Here is a 19,488-nt window from a genome sequence, read left to right as displayed (position 1 = left end):
ACATTTTCTGATCGTCTGCTACCCCATTTGGTTTCTTCCGGTCGTGGAAGGAGCGTGAATCCACATCGTCCATTACGCTCTATACCCCAGGTGGCGCCATCTTTCCAAGATCAGCTTGCACAGGCTCGCACATCCAAATCTGCCGCCACTTTCCCATGGGTGAACATCGTTTTTATTTATTTTCAGAATAAACAGGTAAGTACCATCGTTGTACCCGGTGTCAAACAAAATAGAACACGAAATGTGATGTTTGCGCGCGAACAGAGCGGCGGTTCACTCAGGAAAAATTTTTGAAGTGTTCAAAATTACCGTCGTTTTATCCTGTATTGCAATAGATTAGTGAAGCAATTCGCAATTCACAACTGTCTATTGGTTAAAGTGAATCTGCAAAAATAAAGGTCGTAATAACGATGGAAGATAAAATAATAATCACATGAAGCAAACGGGTCAAGGATTACTGATCGTGTTTGACCGCAAGAGATATATCTGGCGTGGTTTATGCGAGTCGGTTCTCTGCCCCATTCGGCTCCACTGTGCGCCGTTGCAGATTTCGTGGCCGTTCCGGTTCTCCCGGTGCCTGCCCTCGAGCAGTGGGGTCTCGTAACGTTCCAGGACGCCTACCTCACCTTCCGCTCCAGAGAGACGCCCTTCCAGATGAAGGTCGAGTCACTCAGGGTCATCACCAACAAGATCATTCAGCAGGTAACCACACACGCTTCAGCAAACGCGGGCAGAACAGGCATACAAAACTTTGCACACGTGGCTCTTGCGTGTGACGTACACGCTCCGGGAAAAGAAAGTCGTCGGCCAAGGAAAAGCCGAATGAATTTTATTTATTTATTTACAAATACTGCTGTCTCAGTTTCTGAGACATAGCAGGAGTGAGTACAGAGTTTCAGCAGAAAGAACAGCACAGTTCAACAAAAGACATTATTACGTAACTCTTTCTCAAATTGCGCAGCACCGAGTCTGCGCAGACACCCATCAAGCTTATTCCATAATTCCACAGTCCGCGGAAAAAAAGAAAATTTAAAACAATCAAGATTCGACCGGAATGGCACAATGTTCAGGGGATCAGACCGTCGAGTACAGCGTGCGGAAGAAGCAACAAAAGAAATGGGCGCCAAAACACACGTGCTCGTATGAACTATTTTATGCAGGAGGATGACACGGTCACAATTGCGCCGATGTTCGAGAGACTGCAAAGATAAATCATGCGCATGAGAAGTGGGCGAGAACTGCCTGTCATAGCGACGAAAAATAAACCTGACTGCCTTTTTTTGTACAGATTCCAACTTCGCTTTGTCGTGATTGTGGTGAGGGGACCAAACAACCGATGCATATTCGAGAATAGGCCTGACTAAGGTTTTATACGCTGTCAGTTTGCATTCTTTTGTCGAGTTGCTTAACGTGCGTCTAAGATACCAAAATTTTCGAAGAGCTTTGTTGCAGATTGTTTCGACATGTTTATGCCATTTTAAATTTTCAAATAAGGAAGTCCTACATGCATAAGTTTTTTAAGCAAAACTTTACTGCTTTCGTCCAGCGGTTTCGCGGAGGTTGCACAAGTTAACCTTTTGATCGGAGACGCACCCCCGGTGACACACACCTCGAAGCGCGTCGCGTGATTCGCCGGGCCCGCTGTCGGCGCTGCCCAGTAGGCCCCGTTTTCAGTCGTTCTGCTCACGTAGCGGCGGCGGCCGCGACGGGAGCGGCCGCTCGGCTGATCGGCAGCCGACCAAACCCTCAGCATCCCACGCATGCGGCGCTGGGTCGTCTCAGGCTATGTGACTCATCTTGCGCCGCGCTCGCCGTGAAAGAGGAACGCCTTGTTCGCCGAGAATAAAAGTGAGGCCGGGCCTCTTTCTGTGACCGTTGCACGGGGCCGAACGGCTTTGAGCCACGGTCGGCAATACAGCTACATCAAAGGTTAACCAAGCGAAACCAAGACTCAACCAGACTAAGCCAAGCTTTTGCTTTGCATATCCAAGGTTAGCGACCTAAGCGGCAACCATTTTTTCTTATAGAAGAATACGAGTATTTTCATGGTTGACGATTACTGCAGCGTCATTAAGCGGGGACAAGAGAAAATACGCCGGTGTCCAGACCAGCCCAGTATTTCTTCCTCCGACATCGCCTCTTTGCGGCCCATAAAGCACGAATCCCAACCAACCCGCAAACTTAGTCAATGATAACCAACCAAATCAAGACACAGTACGATCCGGTAAAGAAAACTTTAGCGGCGATGAAAAATGAGGGACCGCTTAGGTACCGACCGTTTGTAATATAGACAACTGGCTAAACCCTTCAGTAGTAAAACAAGGCTAGCAAAAATACACTTCCTGTTGCCTAAACCACATGCACACTTTGCTCTTATTGGCCCGTCGGGTGTTTCGTAATCCAATTGCCTTCTTTTATCCGTTTACTGGAGGGCATCGTAAAATATTTATAATCGTGTGCGTCTAATTTGTTTTCATATAACTGATTGGGTGAATCAGCAGGCTTCCCAGTAAACTTTCATTCCCCCAACACCGAATCGTCAGCATTCAACACTTTTATAATTACCCCCCAATGTATCAACTACATTTTTCAGCACACTGCTACCGACAATTTCTTGTGAAAATGTCAAACGTAACGCGACCTCATGCTACGGGGCGCAATAGAGAATCAGAACATTATATCATTCCTCGTCTCCGCACAGACTACCTTTAACAGTTATTGGGGTACAGAGTGCCATATATACCTTTAACAAAACACGCCATTTAATTCAGTGTGATAGTCTCACACGTGGTGAATGGCCAAACCTCTGCCTCAGCGACCAATTCGGTTGATTGTTATGTCGGTATTTTAGTGGCTAAGCCCCTTAGGGGCTCGGGCTGAGGGCGTCTCATGTCATCGTCGTCGTTCGTCGTCGTATTCTCATGTGGTCACAAAACACCGGGACATTCGTTTTCCAACGCCTCGCGCTCGAACGTAACGCGTAAAAGAACACAGCGGGACACTAGTTTTTCGTTCGCGCTTGCTTGGTTGCTTCTACTTCGCTCCGTATTCGCTTACACCTTAAAATTTGCAGTTCTCTGTTTGGAATTTAACTTCTCCTCCGTCTTCGTAGTTGAGATGTCGCGTATATCAGCGTGCGCCGTGTGGCAAGAGACTTACAATCTTTGAATACATTTATACACCGCATGCTTCGCCCTTCCTCAGATTTCACGTTAGCGGATATGGCCCAGTTTTCTTGGCGACACATCACACTTAACTGATTGGAGTGTAACATCTTATAAACATCATCGAGATTTTTGGTGTTCTCAATGCGTTGTCTCTTTTTTTGTTTCTTCTTGCCAAGAGTACACGTGAAATTTGTCTGCATAGTATATTGTAATTCAGTTCCATATATTTCGATGTGCATATATTTGTTATACTGTCATTCTTCGTTTGTGCGTAGTATCACGTGATTTTTATGTATGGTGGTTATTGATATGATCTTGCTCCCGTAATGTGATTTATTTTATTATTGTTGCACCTCAAACTCTTACGAGAAGTTCAGAGAAGCGCTGCATGCGCTGTTGTTTTCACAAATATCACGGCTTTCTGGCCTTCTCAAGCTATTGCAGCTTTTTGCCAGAAAGGCCACAACATTGTAACCAATGTTGATTTGATTTGATTCCTAAGCATTACTAGGTGTGTTTTTTTCTGCCGTTCAGCAGTTAATACTAATTTGGGAGTCAGCACTGGGTTGTTCGCTTTCTTCTTCTTTTCTGTTGAATTATTGGTAGATACATGCCGATAGCCCAGTGGGAACGAAGACAGCAGAGTAATTTTTGAACCATTGCGTGTTACATTACAGTGGATCGGCAACCTGGTGACGGTCGCCTGGTGGGACGACGTGTGGCTGAAGGAGGGCCTCTCCCGCTACATCATGTACACAGCCGCTTCTAGGGTGGACCCGCAGGCCGAAATTGTGAGTGCAACGAGGTGCGCGGGCCCTGCGGCAATGGGAAACTTTTGCTCGGTCTTAGCGACTGCAGTTTCTTTTTAAGTGCATTGCAGATAAACTCTTAATGGTACGTTCGTCCGACTCTTACTCTTTCGAGACTCCGTCGTCGTCACCATAGTCGCCCATGTAGACAGGAAAAAAAACTAAGTGAACCACCGCCTCAATTCGCTCCTCACTTTAGTGACGATAATATATATATATATATATATATATATATATATATATATATATATATATATATATATATAGATATATATATATACAGAGAAAGAGAGAGAGAATGATGAATGAAGCTTACTTGAAAGATGGTAGGCGAACAAGAGACATAACTTTGGAGGAGGTACCGGCCTTGTCTTCGTCGGGACAGGACCCTGACGAAGGCAGGGCTGTTAAGATGGCATATCTTTTTATCAAAACGTCGGCACCGGACTGAGGCCGCTACCTCCTCCACAGTTTCGTTTCCTGCATACGTGTACACCTACTCTGACGTTCTAGCGTTGCATCATTTATCAGCTGTCGAGTCTGTAACCGCCACTTCGAAGGATTCGTCGAAATACCATTCCTACCGTTGGTTGCAGTTCACGGCCCTTGTTGATGTTTGGCGATGTTTCTGTCGCACGTGCTCTACGAGTGGCTGACACAAGGCTATGAACGCGCAGAGCATGACCGTGCTGGCGTCTGACACCCACCTGGCCATGGAGTTTGATGGCTTCAACACGTCGCTTCCCCTGTCCAGGCCCCTGAACAAGTCGGCCGACATCAGTAGACACCTGAACAGGCTGACAAGGGCCAAGGTGGGCATTGTTCCACGGTTTTAACGGTTTTGCGTTTGTTTGCAAGGTAGCGGAATCCCCTCAGGTGTTTCCTTTCCCCCGCCATTTCCGTTTCTTCGCACAACGCTGTTGCTTAGTGCTCGTTCTACTCGAGGAGGAACCTTAGCGCTGGATACTGATACTTCAGTCTCTTGTCTGAGTTGATCGACTTGGATATACGTATGAGAGCCCTTAAAGAGTAGGCAGGTCACAGCGGTGAGAATACAAATATACAACTCTTATAAAGCAGTTGCCTAATAGCCCATCAAATTCAGAAAGCGCGAAAACTGGTATCGCCGACCCTGACGTTTTCCTGCACTACTGCTTGTAACGTCACAAACTGTGAATAGCGAACCAGGATAGCGGCGATTGTTGAAGCATTTTTTTCTCGAAAATCTACTATAAAGCAGGCGCGTGCAAATTGAAAGTAAATATGCCTGATCTATTTTTCTGAACAGCTGTTTTTAAACACAAAGTTCAGTGAGTAAACACAACCTGATGGTATCTCGGGGCTACCACAGGTGCAAGGTCCTGTTTTAAATGCAGAGCATTTCAGTAACTCACGATGCCACCCGCGTTGGCGTCCGTAGTCCGCATCGCTCCCCCTACACTATATAAAAAAATAATACTTACCGGCGCCAGGTTTCGAATCAACGACTCTGCGGGCGGAGCGCAAGGTACATGGTGCTCTACCCACTGCACCACAAAGCCGACACAGAATGGAAGGATACGAACACGCCTTATATCCTTGACTCATTCAACCGTCGGCCACAGGTGCGCCCTCTCCCCCGCGTCCTCCTCGCCTTCTATCCGCTCGCAACGCCCTCTCTCGCCGCGTTCGGTTCGGGCGCACAACAGGTGGGGACGTGCGCAACACCCTCTCTCGCCGCGTTGGGTTCGCGCTGATCAACAGCCGGTTCGCGCGCAAGAACAGGTGGGGGCGCTCGCATCGCGCTCTCTCGCCGCGGTCGGTTCGCGCTTAAACCACATATGTCGTTCGCGCGTGCTCCGGTCGCTAACATCTGTGGCGTGATCGTGACGTCGACATCACGCGTTCGTGTGGTGGCGCGATTTTGGCGCTATAACACTCTCTCGCGAGGGGCATTGGATTGGATTCGATTGGATTGGCTTGGATTGGCCTGGCTTGGATTGGTTTGGATTTGGATTGGATTAAAGTGGATTGTGTTGCGTCATAGCCGCGCCACGTTGCGTCATAGCCGCTCCACGTTGCGTCATAGCCGCGGCAGGGGGTTCACGGCACGTTTCACGTTTCACCAGCGACTTCATCGACAATGTCTTCGCTGGAAGACAACAATTACAACAACAACCAATACGTAATCCATGCGACTTGCAGGCGCGCCCCCCGCGGAAATGCTCTGCATTTGATCGTGCCCCTCGCGAGGGGGATGTTTGAGTGCCTGCTGTCGGGGGAACGCTGTTCGTCCGTGGCGGCCGTCGGCCGACCACGCACGCCACTCTCGCGGGAGGAACGGGCGCGGGTTTTCGATCAACTTACCGTCGTGAGTCATATCCTCCGAAACGCGGGAACCCTAGCTCATTTCCTTCAGCAACGAAAACACTTATCCCTTCCTCATCTTAGTCTCCACAACACAAAATATATTACGTTACAGCGACTCAAACCAACGGCGGTTCCTGGAGGCACTTCTCTTGTTTCCGAAGTAACATACCCGTTGGTTTCTATTTCTTTAATCATGTTCCGCCGGGGTTGCGTCTTTTCTATTTTCACCGCACGCCGCCTCCAGTACCTTGAGAACGAAGCACACTTCACATTTGCATTTTCCAATTCTTTGCATTTTTTTTAAATACCTGTTTTAAACCAGTATTTCAAGGCACACTAAAGACTGAATAACATTTTCTTTAGCTGAAAGGTCTTACGTTTTGTAGATCACTTGGCTTTTTAATATCCACTCTGGTCGGATGTTGGGCTTTGGTGTATAACGGCAACCAATTTTTTTCGCGGGTGAACACGACAGCTAGCGTTCCTTTTTTGCATACGTGTTTGCTGGCAAGCGTCATAAGGCAGGAAATTATTGGCGCCTATGCGACCACACCGGTCGTCAGGTTTACTAATCATGGCGTTTTTCGCGCGTATAACCCGCCCCTGCATGTAATCCGCACCCCCACTTTCATCCCGCCGGAAAAAAAAAATCCTCCCGTATTGCCCGCACATTTCATGAAGGAAAGGCTGCACCGAAGCTACGGCTCAAGAAACACATTGCATACTATGTAGACAGACAAAAGCGTATATTTAGAAAGTAGAATACACTGACTGCAAGGCGAAAGTCACAATTCATTCAGTGTCACTGCTCTCGCTAGAGCTATCACTTGAGCCGTAGTCCTCACTGTTGTACAGAAAGCCATCTTCGGCTCCATCCATGTTGTTGTGTTTGTTTGTTTGTTTGTTTTCTTTTTTTCGTCCTTGTTTTTTTCTTCCTTGTCCTTGTATGTTTTGCGCAATCGCTGCCATGGAACGCTTAGTCAGTGTTACTGCGTAGGAGCTGCACTGCACAACACCCATTGCCGTGTAGCTGCGTTAACGGAAAAACCCCGCGTATTATCCAAGCCCCTACTTTGCCACGGAAATTTTCGCATTTTGGAGGCGGGTTACGCGCGCGAAAATACGGTATGGTGACCAACTACGCGTGTGTTGCCTGCGCCTTCGCCTTAGCGGCAGCCCCTGATTTTCTCGAACTGTTTGTGTGCCGGTGCGTGGGTACTTAGAGTATGGGGACTTAGTTTGTGGTGTATTCTTCTGCGTCCCCCCCCCCCAAAAAAAAAAAAAGAAAAAGAAAAAATTGTCGAGGCACGAGGGGAAACAAACATATCGCCAGTTGACGTCGAGCGAAAGCTGTAAGACCCGGGAAAGCCTTGATCGGAGGATTCAGAAGAAAAAGATTAGCAGCATTCAGTGTCATTTAAGACATCCATACGAAGCGAATTTTTGCGAAAAAAGGGTCATACTGACAACGTCAAGGCAACTAAATTCAGAATTGAATAGATAGAACGCGGAAGCTGAATTGCAACGTTACGGAAGTTTCGAGCCTGAACTACTTCGGTTCGCGAATGCACGCTAATTGAAGCGACCACCCTCAGTCCCTAAAACATCCATCTTTTCACTCACACTTTCGCATGAACCATCTGGTGCAGTGAATGTCATTGTCACCGCCATCAGTGTCATGAATCACATAATAGGCTGTTCATGTTTCGAATGGACAGACGCATTTCCTATTCTGCATTGCGAATTAGTACAAAAAACTTCGCAGGAGAGAACAGCAGTACGGGCACAAAGAATTAACATACTGGCAAGCGCAAGAGTAAATAAGTGTTGAGTTATTTCCTCCTTTATGTTTTCTTTTTCAGAGTGGCGCCATTGTTCGTATGATGGCGCATTTCATCCCAAGCAATTTGTTTCGTATTGCATTAGTGGTGAGTGCTGCTGTCATTTTTTTTAATCTTTAGCATTGATTCCAGAAGGTTCTGAAGCATTCGGCCGAAAAAAAAAGCTTGATTTTGGAAACTCTGAGCAAGCTGCTATGAGGGGAAATAATTATCAAAATAAGTAAAACCTTGTTTCTCAGTTCACGCACTTTAGTACCGCTTATTTGGGAAGAATTTCTGCGTTCCTAGTGGGCATTCATCCAATGCTTCTAGCACCGAGCTTAAAAAGCATGCGTTAATTTACATTGGCGATTAACTTCAATAGAGGCGGTGTCCGTTTCCTCGGACTCCAAAAATTCGGACTTGCTGGATATTCCGGACTTTCCCGAGGAGCCGTCAGTTGTCCCATAGGAGTAACGGCTCACGGATTTTTCGGACTGCTCTTTTATTCGGACTATTTTGTAGCGTAAGCCACACTGGCCGAAGCTGAGCGGTTTCGCGTGTGCCGTGAAGGGCCGTTCTGCGCAAGCGCGAGAAGCATTGGATTGCTTTGGATCGGATCGGATCGGATCGGCTTGAATTAGATTGGCTTGGATTGCATTTCATTTGGACTGGATTGGGTTGGAATAAATTGGATTGTGTTGGATTGAAATACAATCCAATTGGAGTACGGGTGCTGAACCTTAGCTCACGCTACGTATATCCTGGCATAGCCAAGCTAAGCCACTGCTAATTTTTTTTCGATCCCCTCCAGGTCCGAAAAATCGGTCGGCTACTTTCATTCTAATTTATGGATAATTTGAACTGTGCGATTTGGTCAGGCCACGTCTCCGTAGAAGTATATGTATACGGGAACCCGCTAATTCGAACCCGAGTAGGTTTGCGTACGGATAATTTGAATTGCGCGCCACCGCACCCACACCTTGCCGCGGGGCACACGGCCAGAGAAATGCCCACACACGAGGCTGCGTAGAACGGAGAAGGCAAAATAGGGTGAACCCAATTTAAATCCTACGTGTCGGAAGTTTTGGAAGACGCGAGTATAATGGTGTGTATCGTGCGCTGTGGGCCCGGTCAGAAGCTCATCAGAAGCGCAAAGATATCGCTGTCGAATACCGAAAGGAGGACGAGGACGAAGCATAGAGCAGCCGTCCCCTCAGAAATCATGGCCGGATGGAATTCCGCCAGTTTCTTCGGCAGCTTTGAAGAAGGCGAAGATTATGCTTTCCGCTACATTCATTTGTTGACTGTCGCTGACTCGCCTTAGAGACAAGAGGCAGGCCGCAATCAAGGTCTTTTTCAAGCATCAATGTGTTGACATGCCCTACACTGTTTCCTAATTGCAGTGTACTGTTATTGTCCACTTTATTTAGTTCGAACTTTCAATAATTCGAAGTGAGACGGCGTCCCCTTGCAATTTTTACTTAACGAACTTTTACTGCGTTAACACGCGAGTATCGCTGAAGTATTACTCCGCTCGCTTGGCAAAAAAAAAAAAAAAAACGTGTTGTCCCCAGATTCCTAAAGCCACAAAATAGGCCCAAAGTTGATACCCTTTGCCTTTGGTTGTAAGCGCGGATATGTGCCGGCCTACTCTCCCCACTCCCAAATGATGAAAAGTAAGCTACCTCCGTCACTGGAAAGAACAGTATACTACCAATGCGTGCTGCCGGTGATGACGTATGGAGCGGAAACTTGACGCCTTACTAAATAACTTGAAAGCAAACTTAGGTCGGCCCAACGAGCCATGGAACGAGGGATGATGGGGGTAGCTCTCAGGGACAGGAAATGAGCCTCCTGGATCAGGGTGCAAACTCGAGTAGATGATATCATAGTTCAAATTATGAAAAAGAAATGGACTTTGGCTGGCCATGTAGTGAGACGAACCGACAACAGGTTGACGATTAGGGTAACGGAATGGATACCGATAGGCGGGACTAGAAGAAGAGGAAGGCCAATAACACGGTAGAGAGATGAAGTAAGGAAATTCGGGGCAAGGAATGAACTCGAGCAGCGCAGCACAGGAGCGGATGGAGGCCATTGGGAAAGGTCTTCGTCCTTCTGGGGATCTCAAAGGCGGATAATGATGATCGAGGGTGATGATGATGATGAATGAATTCACTTATTTCGACACGTTATGTTGCCGCGACTGCGGGTATACATTGACTGCGAACGCGGGTACGCACTGGCTTCCGAATTGCTGGCACATCACTGGGAAAGGGGAGGCGCGGGTAAGCGACGGCACATCGTTAAGGCTAACCTCACTCGTTGTAGTCTAATGTCGTCCAACAGTTCCCGCAGCTTGGAGTACAGTGAATTTTACGTTGCGCCGAGAAGGGGAACACGCAGAAGAGGAGGAAGAAAGAAAATGCGGAAGGAATTCCGTGCATAATTCAGCAAGGAGTAATGCTCAGGCATTCTCGCATCGTTAACGAAAGTTCAGTAGAAAAAAGTCGCACTAGCTAAACTTGCAAGCAATGAAAGATGTGCCACATGCTATGTGTTCGGTACGTCTATACAAAACTCTAGCTGATGTCCACGTCACTGAAAGAGCATTGTCCTCACCTCTGTCGCCCTGCTGCGAGAAAGGCCTACCTCCCTGAATACAGTTGCGATTTGCAGTTACAAAATTAAATTATACCCCTATATTTTCGGCTACGTAATTGGCACTGTCGCGATAATTGGCTGTTAATAGTTGTTTCTCTCGCAATTGTGATCAGCAGTGCTTCACTCTTTACGTGCATGTTCTTCCGCAGTGAGCGGTCAGTGCAGTGCGTATTTCCACGTGATAATCTCGGGAGTGACCACTTACTGAGCTCTTACCAAAGTTGTAACAATTACCTTACCACGCTCTTCAATAAAAATGAAGGAAACGAAAGTCAGCTTAAAAACTGAAGCAAAATGCACTTAAACACAGAAGCAGAAGGCCCTTGCACATTTGAGCTAAAATTTTCTTCATATTTGCTTGGCTCGTGGCCCTTTTCATTTCAGGAATTTCTCAAAAAGAACAGCTACAAGTCCATTCACCCGCACCATCTATACAAGGAGATACACGCGGTAAGTTTGACGGCGGGTACGCGTATTTTCCTGACAACACGAAGTACCCGCCACGCATTAATTACCGTTTCTGCGGTAAATGACAGCTTTATGCTACCTTTAGCGAGCCGTTAAATCTGCGCTGGCACCCAGAGAAGTTTCGTATTTACTCGACACAGCGAACATGAAATTACCTACAATCCGCTTGATGTTTCTAGATGGAAAATATTGCAGTGAGCCGTAAGAATAAATAATTGTGACAATAATTACCCACAGGCGTTCAAAAAGTCATTACCAAACACTTTAGTTCAGTTTATACGGACACGCGCAATCTAACGTAACTAGACCTTTATAATTAACAACGTAGCAGCCTCCGCTAATCGTGCGCTGGGTTTACTTCGTAGGAATTTAAAACTTGCTCCCTCATCAGTCAAGTTGTTAGCTTATACCACATTTGTTCGCCCTAAATTAGAGTATGCATGCTCGGTTTGGGACCCTCATCAATCTCAATCTATCTAACTTACTCGAATCTGTACAAAATCGCGCAGCCCGGTTCATCTACTCTGTGTACTCTTATCATTCCAGCGTGTCCGAACTTAAAGTTCGTGGCCACCTCAACAACCTAGAATCACGTCGTCACATATCCCGACTCTGTCTTTTTCACAAATTTTATCACGCTCTTTTAACGTTCCAACCATCTTGCCTGCTCATCCATTATCCAGCCGTACAAACCATCACCGAGCCGTTTATCCGCCGCCAGCACAAACTACTGCTCATCTTCGCTCCTTTTTTGTTGCAACCGCCCGGGACTGGAACAACTTGCCTGCCTTCGCCATGCACCACTCCGACCCACATTTATTCAAGACCGTTGTTGAATCGCTAATCTGTTGCTAATTATGCCCATCCCTCATATGTAGTACCCCGACTGGGGCCTTTGAGGTATACTAAATAAATAAATAAATAATTTCAGGGGAGTGCGACAAGATTGTTACAGCCGCGCGAGGGAATCTGTGCGCCTCATACGTAAATCCGCTTTATGTAAGGTGGCTTACGTGAACTTCCTGTGGCTTTGCGCATGCGCAGGCCCAGAAGGCGCAGTACGAGCGGGTCACGCTGAACGTGACGATCGCGATGCGGGAGTGGGTGCACAAGCCGGGCTACCCCGTGGTGTTCGTGAACCGCTCGTACGAGACGAACACCTTCTCGCTCTACCAGCGACGCTTCATCTTCGGCAGCGGACCTGTGGACAAGCAAGTGCCGCGTGTTGTTATGTCCGTTGAGAATAACCCCTCTGCCAAGACCAGTTAGCCTGGAAACGAACCACATAACTTATCCATCAGCTAGTTTAGTCCATCAATCGGTGTATTGGTTTTGCAGTCTATTATTGGATCGGCGCCTCGCGTCAGTATTTGGATGCAAGATGTTACTGTTACTAAATAAATGAAAAATCTTTTTTAGGGAGTTTTTTAAGACAACCAAGTATCCAGCAGTCTTGCCCCTTTGGGAAATATTCCATCAATAAAGATAATTTATCAACTCGATCGTTCTATCATTCTATAAATAAGCCGCGATCAATTAGACTATCAATAAGTCAAAGAAACAGCCAGCCCAGGAAGCAAGCACTTATATGATTAATCAATTAAATATTGCGCCGAACATTACCTCATCTCTTTCATTTCTGACCACCTGATGTGGTGTATTACAGACTGATTGCTTGTCACCATGGAGGAAGAAAAAGTTAGGAGACGGCGCCGCCGGAGAAACGTGAAGCCTATACATAAAAAGTAAAATCGAAGTCGGCCCAGGCGTCACTGCACCACGTGACCCCACCGCACCGCCTCTGTATGGGCCGCCGCGCTCTTCAATTATTTCGTCTGCTCGAAACTGCTCTGCAGCCCGTTGTCGCGAAGCCTGCTATATGTTGGTTTTTTTTTTCCCACGGCTTTTGTCTTCCGCACGTACGCGGCACTCCTGCCCGCACACGGGCATGAGATCGCCGAGCAGACAAATGCAGGAAGGACGGGGAACAGCTACCGCCAACGAAACACGAGAGATGCCCCGGAGTCGGAGACCGCCGCCGCCGCCGGCCCACCCGACCTTGGAGGGCCGACTGCGGCGGCTTGAGAAAGGGAAACGGCGGAGGGAGCGGCTTCAACGGACCTGGGCTTGCGAAGGCTAGCTGCGTGACGTCATGCCGTCTCCTAACTTTTTTTTCCTCCATGCTTGTCACTACAGTTACAAGCACTGGGGCCGAGTAACTTATACCCCTGTCACGCGCGCCAACCTAATGTCATTTCAGACGAATGAGATTCGTTTCAAATGACATTCGTCTGCTGTCACACGGGCTCAGTCTAATGACATGCGACAACTGTGGCGCCCCCGAAACCGTCGAGCATGTCCTGCTAGAGTGCTCCGCCTACATTGACGCAAGGAGTCGGTTAGAGCAAAGGATCACATGTCTTCACCCTGGACCAATTACGCTGAGCCTGCTACTTGGACCATGGCATTCTCCGTCATCTCAACGGAAAGTCCTGGATGCTTTATTTGGGTATCTTGAAGATATTGGCGTCACCGAGACTTTATAGCCCCCCTTAAGCGGTCAGTCTATGCTACGCCGCATGTCCCTTTATATGACCCTCTCTTTTTTTTTCCCTCTTTCACTTACTACTCTTCTTTTTACTACTCATCTGTCTTTTCCCCGTTCCCCTTCCTGCAGAGTAGCATGTCGACGTACCCATGTTGGCAAACTTCTCTGCCTTTCCTCCTTTAATAAAGAGCTTCTCTCTCTCTCTCATTCGCTGCGAATGACATTCGGTACCGAATGAGTCCAGAGAACTCATTCGACTGTGAATTCGGACCAACTGCGTACTGCGTACTCTCAACAGCAGAAGACCAGAAAAAAATATCTTTAAAAAAATAAGAAACTTATTGTTTGCCACTTTTTATTTGATCTTGCCTGTTTTAAAAGCTTTCGCTTGCTTTATTGAGCACTTTGAATGAATTACTTCCGCTTTCACTGTGACCGCATGGGTTCCCGGCTTTTCCAACTTTCAACCATTTCAACATGGCTGCCGTCGGCATGGGGACGGAAAATACGCGCGCCCGCAATGCCGCGGGAAACCCAAACGAACGCACGCAATGGTCCGAGAGCGAGACGTTCGCTCGGCGACAGTCTTTTTCACGTCGCTCATCGCGGCGTCGTCCCCACGCGCCGCCATGTTTGGATCATGGCGGATGCGGTATGGATCATGGCGGATCTGCTTGTTATTTGTCTTGGCTTCGTATGACTTATTGCAACAAATTACGGCCTAAAAAGAGTGCGCATAACGCATGCTAAAGCATTTTAGATACTTTTTCTCAAAGTATAAACGCTTATCTGGATTACATCATCATTCCATGAAATTTCGAGTGCGCCAAGTATACTACCGATTGCCATTGACATCACACGTAAATGACATTTGGTTTGTTCGTGTAGCACCTATGCAGAAAACGAATGTCATTTGAAACGAATCTCATTAGTCTAAAATGACATTAGGTTGGCGCGTGTGACAGGGGTATTAAAGCACCAACAGTGTAACTCCTTGTAACTGAACAAAAATGGCCCAATCATCAGAGCTAATACATTTCGGGGTTACAATACTCTAAATGTAAATTATTTGTTGACTGAAATAAAAAAGAAAGACAAGTATTAGAAATTTCAGAAGGAACATTACAACCGAACTAAACAGGCCACAAATGTTTATTCTGTCAGCCGCCGTGATAAAAAAAACATACACAATTAACAGGAACAACAGCAAAAAAATTGTAACAAAAGACTAACCACGTAACGCTTTGTATATTCAACAAAATGCGTAATTGAGGAAGTTACTAGATTTAATAGTCATGACAGTATAAATGTCGATCAGTTCCAAATGAGACAAAAACAAAAACACAAATTACGAAACTCGACGGGAAAGAAGAAAATCGCAAAGGTTTATCTAATTTAACGCCGGCATGTGATTGAGACAAAATTTAAAAAGAAAACATCTGAGTGCCTTTACTACTGCACACAGATGCATTGCTGGAAGGACATTCATTTGGGGTGAATATCAGCAGTCTTATTTCGAATGGAGGAAGGCCTATAGGAGCGTATTGAATACCCCATACGACCCCGTGTAAATCGTGCCAACCCTTTTGTTGTTGTTCCTTGTTGATTCTGAAAAAACCAATCATTTTAAGCTTTTATAAACATTACGTGTGTTAATTTGGTCCATTATTCTTTTTCATGTATAAGGGTTCATGCTTTTCCGCGTTATAGATTTTGCGGAGGTACTCACCGAAAAATGTGCACGCATGCAGTTAAAAAATCATCAGCAGAACGCGAATGATACCAATGAAGGCAGTCACCCCAGCGAATTTAGCAAGTTATGTTATAGCTATATACACCATGGCAATGTAGGCTAAAAGTTTAATTTGGCTCTGCATGTCTGCGCTAATTGTGGGCAGAGCGGCTATACGGCGGCCAGTACGATTAAAGAAATTAGGCTCCATTCCACGCTGTGCAGGAGAGGACCACCGAAGATTGTTGGCACACGACGTAGAGGTGACAGAATTGATGCAAAAGATATATGAGCAAATTTTATTTCTCTCGAGCGTTAACGGTGGTCATCCCTGAAGCAGTTTTTCGTCTCAGGCACGATACATACTTGCAAATGTAGCCATAAATTTTGCGGTGGTTGAACGCGGTTAATGTAGGTTTTCACAAAGGAGGTTAGCGCTTCAAGAAACAAGGCACACGACAGAAAAACGAACAGAACGGGCGCTACTTCAACTGATTTATTACCAAGCTTCATCTTCGCATATATAGCACAGAAAACCCGAGAATGCGCAGCGTGAACCGTTCAATGCACATCTCCCAAACAACCATCACAACAAATACATATATAGATAACACCAGCCTGTACCCAAAGTCATACTAGATAAAAATTCAAACTCAAAAGAAAAGAGCCACTCAGTATCACTGATACAACAATTGCAATATATCTTGACATAAAAAGCTTCCAGTATTTCACGCGCATTTGCATCAGGGGTTTGTTGTGATGTATCGTGGTATTTGTTGTGATGGTTGTTTCGGAAATGTGCATTGAATGGTTCACGCTGCGCATGCTCGGGTTTTTTGTGCTATTAATTGAAGATGTAGCTTGGTAATAAATCAGTTGAAGTAGCACCCGTGCGGCCCATTTCAGTTGAAGTAGCGCCCGTCCGGCCCATTTTTCTGTCGTGTGTCTTGTTTCTTGAAGCGCTAACCTCCTTTGTGACGACCATGAACCAACTAGCCCAGCAGAAAGTTTTATTAAGGTAGGTTTGCCGGGCGAAAGCTCCGTTTTCGGGCTAGAGTGCACGCAAGATTGCACACAATTGCACACAAGGCATGCAAGATTGCACACAATTGCACGCAAGACAAAACACAGACACTGCTCGGCACAGTGCCGCTTGTGGGCGAACGCACGCCGAAGGTTGGTGAAGACAGCGCCTTGCATCATTTTCTGATGGTGCGCGACCTTATCTCTCCCTTATCCCGCTCTCCGCAACCCTCCCCTTGGAATGAACGAGCGATTAGATGCTTTCACTGCGGAAGCCGTCGCCACCGCGAAATGGTTCGGTCGGTGGCCTATAAGCATGCCCGGTGGCGCTTCCGTCGGCGCGGAGAACCGCAGGTGCGCTTGCTTGACCTTGACCACACGAAGCTAGCGCTTTTGGAAGGCCAGAGAGACGCTACCAGGCGGTTACTGAGTTTACACCTGGAGTAATAACCTTGGATAAAATGTCGTGTCACCCATTGCTAACAAACGTGAAGAGGAGTGTACGGACGCCGTACGCTACCTTTTTCGCCCAAAGGTCCATTTATTGCTTTTGCATCAACATTCAAATCACTAAATTGTGAACCTCAGACAGTAATGTTACAGCACCTTATTACATGAATTATATAAAATATCACTGAAATCAGCGCTTTGGAAGATGCACAAGACACCGCTTGTGCACCCCTGCCACGTCTTGTTTTGTACTTAGTGCACAGCGAGCATTGTTACATAAGTCTCAACCAGGATATAATCCAGTACGTATGTAAACGTGGAGATGCCTGCATTACTTGGCAACGTCAATTTACCTGATGCCACTTTAAGCGGCATCAGTAAATTTACCTGAACCAACTTCCCAAATCATCATGGTCGGCCGATAACGAGTGGGCTCATTTCACTTTATCTCGCAGTACCATATGGCAAATTCCCATCACGATCGTCACTGAAGAGCAACCGGACTTCACTGCAACCACGCCTACTCGCTGGCTGACCACGAGGCAGTGTAAGCACGCCTGCCCTCTTTTTTGAATGGGAAGTGCTCGTGGCCTGCTTCTTGTGAACCACTTTATCTACAACATACATGGTGACATAGTGCTTCGACATTGCTGCTTGCACGTATTTTGTATCGAACAAAATATGTCACAAGGACTTCTAAAGTATAAAGCGCAAACTAAGTGACGATATACAAACTAGGAGAAACTTTATTACGCGGGAACACAGCAGGCTGTAACCGTCCCGATCTGTCCCTGCATGCCACGTGAATTTCTGCCGCTTCAATTGCGGCCAGTCTGCCAGTCGGAGTGCTTCGCGTCAAAAGACGAAAATTTCTCCCACCTCCCCTCGCGGGAACCCCTGTGTAGATGCGATGCATAGGGGGTTCCGTTGTTGTTTCCGTTAGGTTGATTCTCCCATCGCGTGAAACGTGCCGTGAACCCCCTGTCGCGGCTATGCCGCAACGTGGCGCGGCTATGACGCAACACAATCCAACCCAATCCACTTTAATCCAATCCAATCCAATTCAATCCAATCCAAGCCAATCCAATCGAATCCAATCCATTGCCCCTCGCGAGAGAGTGTTCGCTATCGGAGAGGAGACGGGGTAAGCGGCGGAGAGCGCAGCTCGCGCGGCGAGCAGGATGGGGGAGGGGTGTGGACGGACAACAACAACGCCGTATGGAGGGACAAGGCGAGTGAATGAGATGCAGTCGCATCTAAAAAAACGAAAGCGAAGAAAGTGGGGCGAACACGACGTAACAGCAAAGGAGTCCCTGATAATCGCTGGGCTTTCGCCTTCTAAGCACGCAAGCTGACCTAAATTTCAAGGCACTCGTGATCTGGTAAAGGAAGGCATACTCAATTGTGCAGGAGGGGCATTTGCTTGAAGGGTGAATTGTAGGGTACATGGCGTGGAGCCTCCCTAGGTGCGGGACGGTGTTCGTTTGTAGCTGATGTCAGAATATCGCCTCTTATCTTGTTTATTTGTGTGGAGGTGGAAAGGCTTGACGGGTGAGTCGTTGACGCTGTAGAATGGAGTTGTATTGCAGCACTATGGGCTCCGGGCTATATAAATATATCTTCCTGTGACCTTTGGGGGGCATGGGCTCGGGCCCTGAAATAGGTGCACCTCCCTCCTCAAGCAAACTACACCCCTTCCTAACCAGTGTAAAATAAACGTATTCCTCCTCCCCCCTCCTCTCCTCCTCCTCCGCCTCAAGTATTCGCTTTTATTGAAACAGTCCCCTATGGTAGCGTCAAAGACGGCAAGTAGTCGTGATTTTGTGAATGCTTCAGTTGCTCAGGTGACCTAGCCGAAGGTAACGAGATTTATGTTAGGCCTTCAAGTTGCGTTATATTTTGGCGCCGTATGCTCCATTTACGCATAAATACGCGTCCTTGTAATATGCTTTACTTCGCAATTGGCTAAGCGACGATGGCTAAGCGACGCCTCTTGTCTCTGTTGGTGTTAGTGTGCTGCGGATTCAGGTGTTTGTCCACCAACGCCGGATAAAAACATTCTACAATCCCGCCAGAGGGGTGTGGGATTGTACTATGGGTAGCAGACACGTATTACAGGGTGACCCATATCTCTGAGCACGTTGCCGAGGTACACTTAGGTTAGTCTCTGTCGGAATTTGAAAAGTTGCGGTGATGTGCGTACAGCTAAACATGGCCCCATTGCTGGAAATCCGGCTGAATCGTGGGCTATCTTCGGGCTCCCAACTATAGGGGGAGATAAATGCAAATGTCAGGAAGTGCTTCCCGCGAGATGAGCTCAACTGCTGAAACCATCCCGCACAGATGTATGTGCCCTTCGACTGTGTGTCCGAGCAGCGATATACGTGATGGCGGAATTCTTGTAGTTGTTTTAACGAGACTATAAACCAAGTAATGCTATATAAACTGGCTTAAT

General features: G+C 47.0%; 1 protein-coding gene across 1 annotated transcript in view; it reads left to right on the top strand.

Annotated features, from left to right (window-relative positions):
• The window catches only part of LOC144178805 (thyrotropin-releasing hormone-degrading ectoenzyme-like), a 55,181-nt gene that overhangs the window by 23,263 nt on the left and 12,430 nt on the right, over nt 1–19,488 (top strand). The window contains exons 7-13 of the mRNA XM_077706928.1: nt 548–702; nt 3,845–3,958; nt 4,654–4,788; nt 8,188–8,253; nt 11,197–11,262; nt 12,325–12,491; nt 17,489–17,580. Of these exons, the coding sequence (XP_077563054.1) occupies nt 548–702; nt 3,845–3,958; nt 4,654–4,788; nt 8,188–8,253; nt 11,197–11,262; nt 12,325–12,491; nt 17,489–17,580 (795 nt within the window). The remainder of the gene's footprint in view (nt 1–547; nt 703–3,844; nt 3,959–4,653; nt 4,789–8,187; nt 8,254–11,196; nt 11,263–12,324; nt 12,492–17,488; nt 17,581–19,488) is intronic.

Source organism: Haemaphysalis longicornis, unplaced genomic scaffold, assembly GCF_048455015.1.
Source record: "Haemaphysalis longicornis isolate Haplotype H1 unplaced genomic scaffold, Haemaphysalis longicornis Haplotype H1 scaffold_4, whole genome shotgun sequence".
Taxonomy (NCBI): Eukaryota; Metazoa; Arthropoda; class Arachnida; order Ixodida; family Ixodidae; genus Haemaphysalis; species Haemaphysalis longicornis.
Note: the sequence above shows the minus strand (reverse complement) of the source record. Positions and strands in the feature narration are given on the sequence as shown.